At 35.5% G+C, this 12572-nt stretch overlaps 1 protein-coding gene across 2 annotated transcripts in view; it reads left to right on the top strand.

Annotated features, from left to right (window-relative positions):
• The first annotated feature begins 4407 nt into the window (after positions 1-4407).
• LOC149782714 (ankyrin repeat and SAM domain-containing protein 6-like) overlaps positions 4408-12572 on the top strand; it is a 59155-nt gene continuing 50990 nt past the window's right edge. The window contains exon 1 of one of the 2 annotated variants that reach the window (XM_089934215.1): positions 4408-6086. In XM_089934215.1, coding sequence (XP_089790341.1) covers positions 5390-6086 — 697 coding nt within the window. In that variant the 5' untranslated portion in view covers positions 4408-5389. The remainder of the gene's footprint in view (positions 6087-12572) is intronic. The other variant, XM_089934214.1, reaches the window with a different exon arrangement.

The following is a 12572-nucleotide window of genomic DNA, read 5'->3' as shown; positions in this document are numbered from 1 at the left end:
CAGCCCCTAGTGAGTGTAGCGATGAACACTAATGGCACTTGCATTTCCTTCAAACTCCTTTGAACCCTATTGAATTTATATTCAAATTGTAACTATTGCAAAGTTGTGGACCACTGGTTAGAGCATTTGCCTTGGAAGCGGGAGGTTGTGGGTTTGAAATCCGGCTGAGTCATACCAAAGACTTACAAAAATGATACTAACACCTGCCTCGCTTCGTGCTTAGCGTAAAGAAATTGGTACAAAGGGATAGAATTGTTAAAGGATTAGTGTTGTGATAAATTTAAAGGCTGAATTGTCCTAGTCTGATAAATCAGCCACAAACCATCAATCAGTATCAGTACAGGTTTGGGGATGATCTATGAGACTAGGATTGTCGATGTAAGATGCAAGTTAAAGTGAATATGATAGTGAGATGATCTTGTAACTATTTTGCTCAGCTTCGTACCTGTATTTCTGAGCAGATTTTGATCATATGTTTGATCCATTCTAAGAGATGGATCATGATTAACATGGCACACAGTGGCTGTACGTAGGTAAATAGATGATGTAATTTATTTACAAAATATTTTAGGTTTTCAGTTCTCTAACACCAGAGTCTCCAGAGTAACAGCAATCTGAGCCAAATTAGATAACCTTATACATACCCTATTGATTCAATGGCTTTACATCTTTTTTTACTCTACTGGTCATAGGTCAGATGAGACGATCTTTTGTTTTTCTACTCCAAATCTACATGGAGAATTGTAATGAAACTTTACAAACACATTCTTCAAATGGTTTAGATGGCGTTCTACAGTTTCGTATTTTGCGTAGGATTTTAAAGAAGAAGAATTTCCATGGCTTTCCTCACTGGTTATACTGGCTATTTAAAACAGGCCTTGTATATCTTAGGTATAATTCAAAGAACCTTTAATTCCCTCAGCTTGGCCTTACTCCAGATGTGCACCTTTCAAAAAAGTGCTAGCTCTACTTGGTCATTTTCACTTCCTGAACTTCAGAGGTAAATTGTATAAAAAAGGGCTGATAACTTTTTTTACATTTTATATATTTGGTGATTCATTCATTGCACTTTCAGAAGCTGGTATTGTCTAGTCTGGCAAAATTCATTTTCTCTATTTTAATAGCTGCTATGTATAGTGTACTTTAGACTAATTCAGGCTGATTTTTTAGCACAAGGGAGCATTCATTTTAGTTGGCAGTGTGTTTAAATTGTGTACAATTTCCAAAAGTACAATATCCAGAGAAATACCATCCACATTACATTAATTCAGCATAGAGGTATGCCACCATTCTCTCTTATATGTATGTTTTAAATGCAAACAGCTTCACCTTACATACGTCACTCTCTCAAAGTACATAACTGGTGAGCGCCCCTTAGTTGCTATGGAGTAACTCAGACATCCAATATGGTTTCCACAGTGGCCATCTTGAAACACAAAAACCCTTATTAATATGCAAGGAAGATGCTCATAATTGAATTTGTTTGAGATTTTGAATACCTAATGCCATTCCAGTGCTTCAAAAGGCCCTTTTCCTGAAATGTTTGATTCTTTTTTTGTTGACTATGGGAACATTACTTGAATAGGAATTTGATACAGAATTTGAATTAACACAAAAAATACCCCTGTATCATACATCAGGAAAGCATATACACTAGATAGATGCATCAATAGTTAGATGCACCATTCAGTGTGAACTTTACTATACAACTGTGTTACATTCCATCATTCAGCATAAAACTGAACGTACCCAACTGTGTTGCATTCCATCATTCAGTGTAAATTTCAACATACCCAACTGTGTTACATTCCATCTTGCAGTATAAATTTCAACATACCCAACTGTGTTACATTCCATCATGTGGTATAAACTTGAACATACCCAGCTGTGTTGCATTCCATCATTCAGTGTAAATTTCAACATACCCAACTGTTACATTCCATCATGCAGTATAAATTTCAACATACCCAAATGTGTTACATTCCAATATACGTTATAAACTTGAACATACCCAACTGTGTTGCATTCCATCATTTAGCGTAAAACTGAACATACTCAACTGTGTTACATTTCATCATTCAGTGTAGATTTCAGCTTACTCAGCTGTGTTACATTCCATCATGCAGTGTAAATTTGAACATACCAAACTGTGTTACATTCCATCATTCAATGTAAAATTGAACATGTGAAATTGTTACATCCCATCATGCATTACAAACTTGAACATATCAAACTGTTACATTCCGTCATTCAATATAAACTTTAACATACCAAACATAAGCAAATGTAATATTTTTGAATTTCAATGTTGTTTCATGTGTAAAGATACAGACTGGATTAACATGAGAGTTTATAGAACCTCAATATTTGCTGAAATCAAATCAATGAGACCAGTTGTAGAAATGTTGACATAGAACTTTTGTATAAAACACAACAAATGAGACCAATTGCAGAAATGTAGACAGTTTAAAACAAAGACAACGCAAATGAGACCAATTGTAGAAATGTAGACACAGCTTTTGTATCAAACACAGACGTGAGACCAGCTGTAGAGATTTAGACAAAGGTTTTGTATAAAACAGACAAGGCAAATAAGACCAATTGTAAAAATATAGACACAGAACCTTTGTATAAAACATACACTGTACATGAGACCAGTTGTAGAAATATAGACATAGAACATGTATAAAACAGATGGAGCAAATGAGACCAATTGTAGAACTGTAGATTCAGCATTTGTATAAAACAGACAAGGCAAATAAGACAATTATAAAAATGTAGATACAGAGCTTTTGTATAAGGGCAATTCCATTTAAACATACTCGGTGGGGGGGGAGGCACATTAAAAAATGGGTGACCACCCATAGAAGTGATTTTTTTTCTACCACCACCAGTCATAGCAGTGAATTTTGGACACCCATGCCCATGCATCTTTTGATATGACATGGCACAGAAGTGATTATTGTTTATTGATTATGCATGGAAGTTTTTTTATTTTGCTGTCTGTGGGGTAGTGGTATGTTTAAATGGAATAGCCCTAAAACAGACTAGTCAGATGTGATCAATTGCAGATACCAGTTGGTATTTTAAAAAAGGCTAAGTGAGACCGGTTGTAGAAATGTGTAGACAAAGCTTTTGTATAAAACAGACTAGTCAAATGTGACCAATTGCAGATACCAGTTGGTATAAAAAAAAGAGACTAAGTGAGACCAGTTGTAGAAATGTGTAGACAAAGCTTTTGTACAAAACAGATGAGGCAGTTGAGACCAACTGAAGAAATGTAGACAGAACTTCATATAGAACAGATGAGGCAAATTGTAGAAAGCAGACGTGGCTTTTGTGTAAAACACGTACACAAAAACTTAACTTGATCATTCAATGTTTTAAAAGAAAAAGACCATGTTGTAAGCATATATTCTTGCCAAGGTAATAATGTTTTAATCACAAAGGAATTGTAATATTGCTAACCTGTCTTGGATAGAGGGAGATAGTGCTACTTGTTGTGCACATCTCTGGTTAAATTACAAATAGGTCAACAGGTACATTCACTGCAAAGTGAACCAATCAGAATAACACTACCACTTGGCCATTTTCACTTCACCTGAAAATAACCTCCAGCACATCTGTGATATTAAAAAATATTTTTGGTAAAGATATGGTAGCAAAGAGCGCCAAATCCATTTATGAAAGGCATCTTTACTTTTTTAAAATTTTACACCAGTTTCACGTATATTCTCTGCTGAAGACTGAGCGATTTGATGGAAAGTGACCAGTCCTGTTATGATCAAAATGCCAAATTTGAGTCACTGGTCTTAATTAGGGGAAGTTGTCTTTGGAGTAATTTTTGTATACACGATACTCTCCTTGGCAATCTGATTAAATTTGACTTCTCTGATATAATGGAGATCTAACAGACATAGTGATGTGAGGCCATGTTCTGTTAGTCTTTTGATTCACAATCAAAGAACAGTTTCCACATTTATGAAAGTGAAGATGTTATTGGATCATAATGTTTCTAACAATAACTTTTCCTAATATGAATGCAGTTTTGTATCTTGTAGGTAAGTGGACCAGAATTCTAAAGTTCACCTTTATTGGTGCCCGACAGATCTGCTAATAACTAGATTTTGATTTTAGTCAGATGATTGCATTGGAAACTTCAAAATTTATAAGAGGTGCCAAATGTTGAGGATAATCACACACATTGCAGAACTATAATGTAGACAGAAATGACATACACATTATCTCTGTAATTAAAGCGTGAAAATTAGGTCAAACTTATCTACCACTATACATAAATTCTAGCATCAGAAGCAACTAGTGATGTGTCATCAATCTTAAGACTTTGTACTGAAGATTTTTTTCTTAATAGAATTCAGAGCAATAAAAGAAATGTGCAAAGATTTGTAGAACCACCCCCTCCCTAACAAAAAAAAACAACAAAAGCAACCTAAAAACTTAATTATATTCATTATAGTTTTGGAAAAAGAAATAAAACAGTATGTCTGAAGAGAAAAAATAATATTGTTTGAAAGAAAATTCCAGAAAATTGAATGGTGTATCTCTAGCATTAGGTCTACTCAGTTCGCAAGAAAAGTACATCAGCAGCTTGGGTACAGTCTAGTAAATTTGCACTTTCATGCACTTGATAATTTTGCTTGTCATCTGAATCCTACCGGTAGTCTGGGTGGAAGGGTTACATATTCTGAGTATGGAACAAATTCTTTCATGAATGAATATAATATGCTATAACATTCTTATTTGTTAAGTTGCATGACAAAAATGTGCAAATTAGTCAGTTTTTGAATTTTTAAGCATACTTCATCACTGTCTTTCACAGTTCAGTTTTCACATCTTTTGCCGGCCATGCAGTAACGTATTTACGTCATATGTATGGGTCTATCCAGCATGCCCTCAGCTACGTTGTTTCAGGGACTTGAGGTTAATAATTTGAAGATTTGTCTCTTTTTTATACACATTTATATAGAAATGTCATGACCTTCCTTTTTACCTTTGATAATTGTTACGTTTAGAAAATAGATTTGTAATTGCAGGATTTTCGAATTTACTGTCCCTTATTTTAACTTCCGTAATTTATCAAATATTTAAATCGCAAATTTTCCGGTCCTGATTTCGTTTTGGAAACGAACTTCCAACGGAAGTGGCACGTGCACTTGTTTACATCGAAGGATATTGGGAAATCTGACGTCAAATAGTTTTGTCAAAATGGAGAATAAAGAAGACCATTCATGAAGTTTTCTTTGTGTATTGTTCTTTTCATCACCCCAGGTTATGTAATTTACTATTGGCTGAAGTTGTTTCGCTTGAAGGATGTTGTCAGGCTTGTTGAGGGCAGCCTAATGTCACGGTGAGATATGGGATTGAATGTATGGAGCAGGTTCGTCAACTGCTAAGCGCGTGTGAGCATGGTGACGCGCAAACGGTTCAAGAACTGTTGGATCAGGGGGTTGACGTTGATAGCCCAGATGAATACGAGACAACGGCGTTGCAAGTGGCGGCGGCTAACGGGCATGATCAGCTTGTTAGGCTCCTTCTGATGAGAGGAGCCGCCGCAGATAAACCAAACTTCTTCGGCTGGACACCCCTTATGCAAGCCAGTCGTCATGGACATGTAAATATTGTGGCCCTGTTGCTTCAACATCAAGTTGATCTTAACGCAAGGACCAGATATGGGAATTCTACACTTACTTTAGCAGCTCGTGGCGGGCATCATCAAGTGGTGCGTTTGCTTGTTGAATCTGGGATAGATCTTGATTCATCGGGTAGTGTTTGTGAGATTACGCCATTGTTGGTGGCAGCACAGCATGGTAATGATGCAGTACTACGTCTGTTGCTGGACAGAGGCTGTGACGTAAATTACAGGACACAATCAACAAAGATTACGCCATTAATGGTGGCTGCATTGAATGGGCATATGACTACTGCGCAGATTTTGATAGAAAGAGGTGGAGATCCCAATATTACAGACGTTTGTGGTAAAACTGCTCTGGAAATTGCATCCATTAGAGGAAAGCGTGAAGTAACAGGGTACTTAGACAGAAAAACAACGAACAAGCCCATTATAGGTAATTCATATACCTTGGGATCTTTTAAAAAGTCTGCATAATTTTGTTGTCTCCGGAATAGACCAACAAGTAGATCTCTGGCTTTTGTTGTTGTTGATGTTACTGTTAGCAGAGACCAGCATTGCTTGGTACTGTTTTTGCATGGTGTTTTCTGAACAGATTCTATAAGAAAATTAGTAGCTTGCTGGTAGTTAATAGATTTATTTTGACTGACCTTTTTATCCAGATTTTAAGCAACATCCCTCTTTTTTTGATTCATGGCATTATCTCCTTTTGAACATTCACGTTTCCATTATGAATCCCTGTCAGAGCAGAACACCTGTGTATCCATCAGTTATTGGCCTGAAACATTTTCAGTTGCTGGTGCATGTGTGGAAGCAAATTGGCTTGATAGTCATTTCGAGCCAAAGGCAGAAAACTCTAGTACAAATGGTGCAATGTATCACTGATCTCCGCCACCACAAATGTCAGAAAAAAGGTGGAGATTTACGTGTTGGTCTATCTCAGGATCTACATTACAATAAATAGTATTCATAATATAATATATTCTTCTATATTCTTTATAGTGAAACAGAAGTGTTTGTAATAATAGCAACTTGCTTATTCAAATAATTGGCAGCATAGTGACAGATTGTGTTGCTTGCTTCTGTTAGTTTAACCCTACTCTACCAATAACCTTAGGCGCGATCCATTTAGACTAAATTTTAGTATGTACGCATGGAGTGGGGTTAACCCATATGCATATGCTTGCGTATGGGAGGGGTCTACTGATAATGTACGTACGCGTAGGAAACGGGGTGGGTGGGTGAAACATCAATAATAATTTGTATAATATGTAACCTGTTTGACTGGGTTCCATTGGCATTTGAATTTATTTTAGCAGACAATAGACAAGCTTTTTAAAGTTATGCAGCTTATTTCTTTGATGCAGCCAGACATTCAACGTCGGTCGACTATCTGTTTTATTAAACACGTTAATGTTATTATTTCTTTGTTGTTTCTGCATGGATTAAATATAGGCCGTTCTGTAGAATTCGGTGTGGGTGGGGTGGGGGTGCATCAAGCGTACATATGCAGGTGGGTGGATGTAAAAAAAGTATCCATGTGTACAGTGAAGGGGGTCAAGCTTTGTCATTTTTGTGTACATGCTAAATGGATGTCCCCTTATAACCTATTGTACGCCTTGAGAATAGATAAACATTAAAAACTTAAAACCCACAACTGATACTATTAATATAATTATTGTCTCAAGTCTCATAACATCATACAGTATAGTGGATGTGTATTACATAAAACATCTTGTATGCCATAAAAAGAGCTTTGCTACATAAAAGACTCACACCCTTCCAACACACTTAAGAAGAAAAGTTGAGCAGAATCTGTTCTAGAACTGAAAATTGAAGGGGTCTATTCCCCCTACCCCCCACCCATTTGAAAGGGAAAATTTTGTAACAGGGTCCATGTGAGTTGGAAATTAATTAACTGAACAAAAGTAGCATATTTAGGACTTTCAGTTACATGTAAAATATATGATTTTCACATATTCAGTTTTATGTTTGTTTTAAAAAATTGGCATCAATTCTGCTGTCTTACCTCCTAGTTTGTTTGTAAGGAGTTTTGCAGAAATAATGTAGATCCTAGGTATGTCACTTACAGGTTTATGACTACAATAATTTGGGACTGAGTTCTTGCATTTGTTGCACTTAAATATTTGCTGTGTGTGAATTTGAAACTTACACCTCACTGAGTACACATAGTTCTACCTTGAATGACTCCTGACCTAACCCCAAGGGACATCACTCACATATTACTTTTGACAAATGTCAGGTAGTCAGTTGCATACTAAAACAATGCAAATATTCATTCAAATAAAGATTATATAATAAAAAGTATCAACTTTAAAAATATGTGGCTCAAATCTTGATGGACACCGTCAGGTTAATCCTAAGTTTGGATCCCCATATTTGTGCTATCTTACTGTTAGACTTGAGCTTTTTATGATAAACGTTTATGTTTTTGACCATACAAAGAAGAGGAAAAGCAGAAGTGGTGAAAGGATGTCAGTGAGTGTGTGATTATGTTTGTTATTGTTGTAGGGTTTAATGCCATTTTTCAGCACATGATAGGCTGGCTATACATGGCAGCCAGCATTAATGGCGGAGGAAGAACCTGGGAAAAAAACCCTGAAAGAACCACTGACCCACAAGAATGATTATGCTTGCCACGATTAACTCAAGTTCTTGGGATGTGTTCAGTTTATCTGGATAAACAATTGATAGCATTTCCAAATTATTGAATAAGGAAAATTGAAGAGGACATTTTTCAGATTTTATGTTGTAGATAGTTCTTTTAAAACATGGGTCTCCAGTGTTTCAAGTTACTGTATAACCTTTGTTTATAAAGATATTTCTTAGTTGGGGCTTTTTCTTTACACAGGAAAGTGTGTGTTTGTGACCAGTTTGGGAATTACATTTTAATTTTTATTTGAATTATTTGGATTCTGGCTTTGACTTCAGATAAATCATCGGTCTGATATGTCATCACATGATAGCTTTAGTAATTGAACTTTTGCCCCATGGCCTGTACTACAGATATAACATTGATCCCATGGCCTGCACTACAGATATAATTTTGTTCCCATGGGTTTGACTTCAGGTAAAACATCTGTCTGATATGTCATCACATGATAGCTATAGTAATTGAACCTTTGCCCCATGGCCTGTACTACAGATAGAACATTGGTCCCATGGCCTGTACTTCAGATATAACATTGGTCCCACGGCCTGCATTACAGATATAACATCGGTCCCATGGCCTGCACTACAGATATAACATTGGTCCTGTGGCCTGCACTACAGATATAACATCAGCCTCATGGCCTGCACTGCAGCTATAACATCGATCCCATGGCCTGTACTACAGATATAACATCGGTCCCAAGTGTCATCGCATGATGATAGCTTAAAACATTATATGTGAAGCTTAAGCCTGATAAAGATACTTGGGATGACAAATGACTTTTATTATCATCTACCAAGACTTAATGGGGTGGGGAGTGATAAAAAATGTAACCACTCATCTTTACCAGAAACGTGCATTAATTATGGATTTTCAATATAGCTCATTGCTTACTAATGAATAATTTTTTAAACAAGAGTGGAATAAGATACTGTTGCTTGGTGAAATTCTACAGTATAGTTATCTGAAAGTAAAACAATTTTGTATGAATAACTAGTTTGACAGGAAACGTGTTACTCCATGATAGATAATACTAATACTAAAGCAGCAGCAAATCAGGTACCATTAAATTTCACAAATATATATATATATTATGGCCACCATGTTAATTTTCAGAGAAAAGTGTCTGGCAACAGCCATTAGAATTTCAGGATCTCTTATACAGGGTTTGTAGGCAGCCTTAAAAACCTAACAAGGCTTAAGAGTTTATTTTAACCTAAAAACCTGTAAGTTTTACAGGTACAAATACCATTCTGGCAGTGATCATGTTTTTGTCATGAGAAATGTTACATATCTTCTTTTCCAGCTGAAATAAAATTCTGACATAATATTACTTCTTGCTACATTTTTACTTTAGCTGGTGTCTTGAAATGGAAAGAGTTTTTATATGGTTTTCTGATACAGGAAACTGCTGGAATATTCTTGTGAAGATGGTTAAGGTGCTCTGCCATTGTATTGGTGAACCACGTCATCTTCACTATAGTTTCTCAATTTAACAAACCTTTGGTTTAGTATTACTGTATGTCTAAAGATGTACCCACATGCTCTGCTAAGGTATTTGTAAGTCATGCTATATTAAATATAGTTACTCAAATTAAAAAAACTCCATGGGATAATGTTACTGTACCTGTATATCTAAGTCATATACATGGAGTTTTTTCTTGCTTCTATAAAAGAGAAATCTGCAACCATCATAATGCTGTTTTATGGAACTTTTGTTTTAGTGTTACTCATGCCTATTTTCCAGATAGAAAATTTGGAAAGTGTTATATCATTGACAATGAAAGTGACAGATACATATATTTGGTTCATCTGTAATACCTCTGTGTAGTTGTGCATTTAGGCCATTTTTCTAGGTTTTAAAGAAAATTTTAGCTCTAGAAAGATAAAAATGATAAAGCTGTTATCATAACGAAGATAATTTTATTTTTCCTGGACGTGTTTATGTATTTGTTGCATTCTTTGTGTTGCTAATTTTTTGTCCAAGTCTGTACAGTGGTTTAATGTCAGACTTCTACAATGCTGTTTCAGGGTTCCTTTTCGGTTATACTCTTGCATCAGTGACTCATTTTTCATCCTTTTTCTGCAAGACTCGAATGTACAAAATAATTTTTAGAGGAGAATGGTTACTTGAGCAGAAGAAATTGGAATCCTGGTATGGAAGGCTTATGACTGAGGCAGTAATTGATCATAGTTGCCTAAATCCTGGATTTACTAATTGTTCCAGTAGATATTCATTTCTGAAGCATACTTTGAATCTGTCATTGTTGAGTCATAATGTTGAATGGTTTGCTACACGTAACCATGTTCTGAACAGTGGACAGAATTACAGAAAACCATACTGATTCTACAGTGACTGATTCAAAGCATATATCGCTAGGAAAGGGAATATTTTTATTGTAGAAAATATTTAATCCAAAGTGCATGTGCCTGTGATAATGATATTTCTTAGAATTTCTTGAAGAAAGAAAAAAGATTGTAAGCAAGGATATGTGTAACCCTCATTCTTTTCTCAGTTACCTATTTTGATTTTGGGGCTTATTTGTTCTATTTCTGGAATGAACACTGCTGTCCAGGATTTTCACAGGTTTTCTTATTTGTTTGCTAGGTCATGCAAAGAATATGGTTAATTGTTCAGTGAAGTTGGCATGTGTTCCAGATAGAAAATTTGGAAAGTGTTATATCATTGACAATGAAAGTGACAGCTACATATATTTGGGTCACTGATTTGTACCTCAAATAACATAAAGGTAAGCAAGGTAAAGGATCAGCTATTTTGTCACTGATCAGTTGAAACTAATTAAGAAGATAGAGTTTCACAAAGTGACCTACAGTGTATTTGTGCTTTACTTGCAGTTGACAAGACACTGGAGAAGGGGAATTTTATTGTCATACATTCTGATGAGATTTAGATAAAGATACTATACATTATATGAGTATGTAAGAACTGTTATGCACTGTTACAGTATCCATTATAATACTGAATTTTAGATGGAAGCACTTACAAATATCATTATTATTTTATATATACATTTTAACTTTTAACACCCCCTCCTCCTGTGTCAGTATAAAATAACCTTCATTGCCATCTACTAATTCTTGAGAAACATTTATACCAAATCTGACGTATCTCTAAGGCTGCAATGTTTACTAAAATTTTGAAATGTGTACTCGGTACACAATTACCAAAATGAGCTTGTTTAATTGAAATGGTTAGAAACTTGAAATTCCTGCCAGTCTATTCATTAGTAAAGCTGTCAGAATTTAGTAACTTCTACAGGGTACCCATCGATCCTAATGATCAGTTACCTGGGTACCTGATCAAAGGGAAATTGTATTAAGTGTGTACATACCCGAAGTTAAGTTCACATTTTTTTTTAAAAATTCAGTCACCTATAAATATCACTACCTAATGTCATCTAGCACAAAATAAAAGAATTCATTTTCATTGATAAAATTCTGAAATCCTCCATCTTCATCTGGTAAATTGACATGGTCTAGTCATCATAAATATCGTCTTACTCACTTTCCTTGGCCTCACTGTCATATGCAGATGCTTAATTAGAGACAGCTTGAGCTTTGCAATTAACGCTTTGATCATACAGTTTGTGAAATCTATTAAAGGTTGCAGCTCAACACATGACATTTGTGCGGCAAGATCAAATAACCAACCACCTGCTGTTACTTGCCACTGAATCACATTCACGACTCAATCAAAGGGTTGTCACATGGAAAACAGGCTATGGGTTTAAGGTCAAATATTTACTGGAAGAGTCAAAACTCTGCTTGGCACTGAAAAAGTAGATGTATTCGTGGCTCAATCTAAAGGATTATCAGCTTGAAAACAAAGTGTGTGCTCCTTAACAAGCACTGGCATAAAACTTGTATATGTTAAAGGGGTACCCTATGGCTCATTTTATCGCCCAGGTTATTATCAACAGGCAGGTACACGAGTGCCCTTTGTTGTAAGTTATGGGCATACTGTACTGGCACCTTGCTCAACTTGAAGTTGTTTCTTTTGCTGTACTATATGTCTTGTTCCATATATTATGACTTGATTTATATGTAGTTCACATGGCCAGTTATTGTTGAATACGACAATTTCAGTAATGTTACTTTTCAAAGGTTTTGTTAGCAGTCATGTTTCTCAAAAGTAAATTATGTTTGTAGTTTATGAAATTTTTTATCAACATTGCTAGTAAATCAGCCTGATGTAATGTTGTATGATGTCCATTACTACCATTTCCC

Source organism: Sinohyriopsis cumingii, chromosome 15 (assembly GCF_028554795.1).
Source record: "Sinohyriopsis cumingii isolate HCF-2022 chromosome 15, ASM2855479v2, whole genome shotgun sequence".
NCBI classification, from domain to species: domain Eukaryota; kingdom Metazoa; phylum Mollusca; class Bivalvia; order Unionida; family Unionidae; genus Sinohyriopsis; species Sinohyriopsis cumingii.
This window is presented reverse-complemented; position numbering and strand designations above follow the sequence as displayed.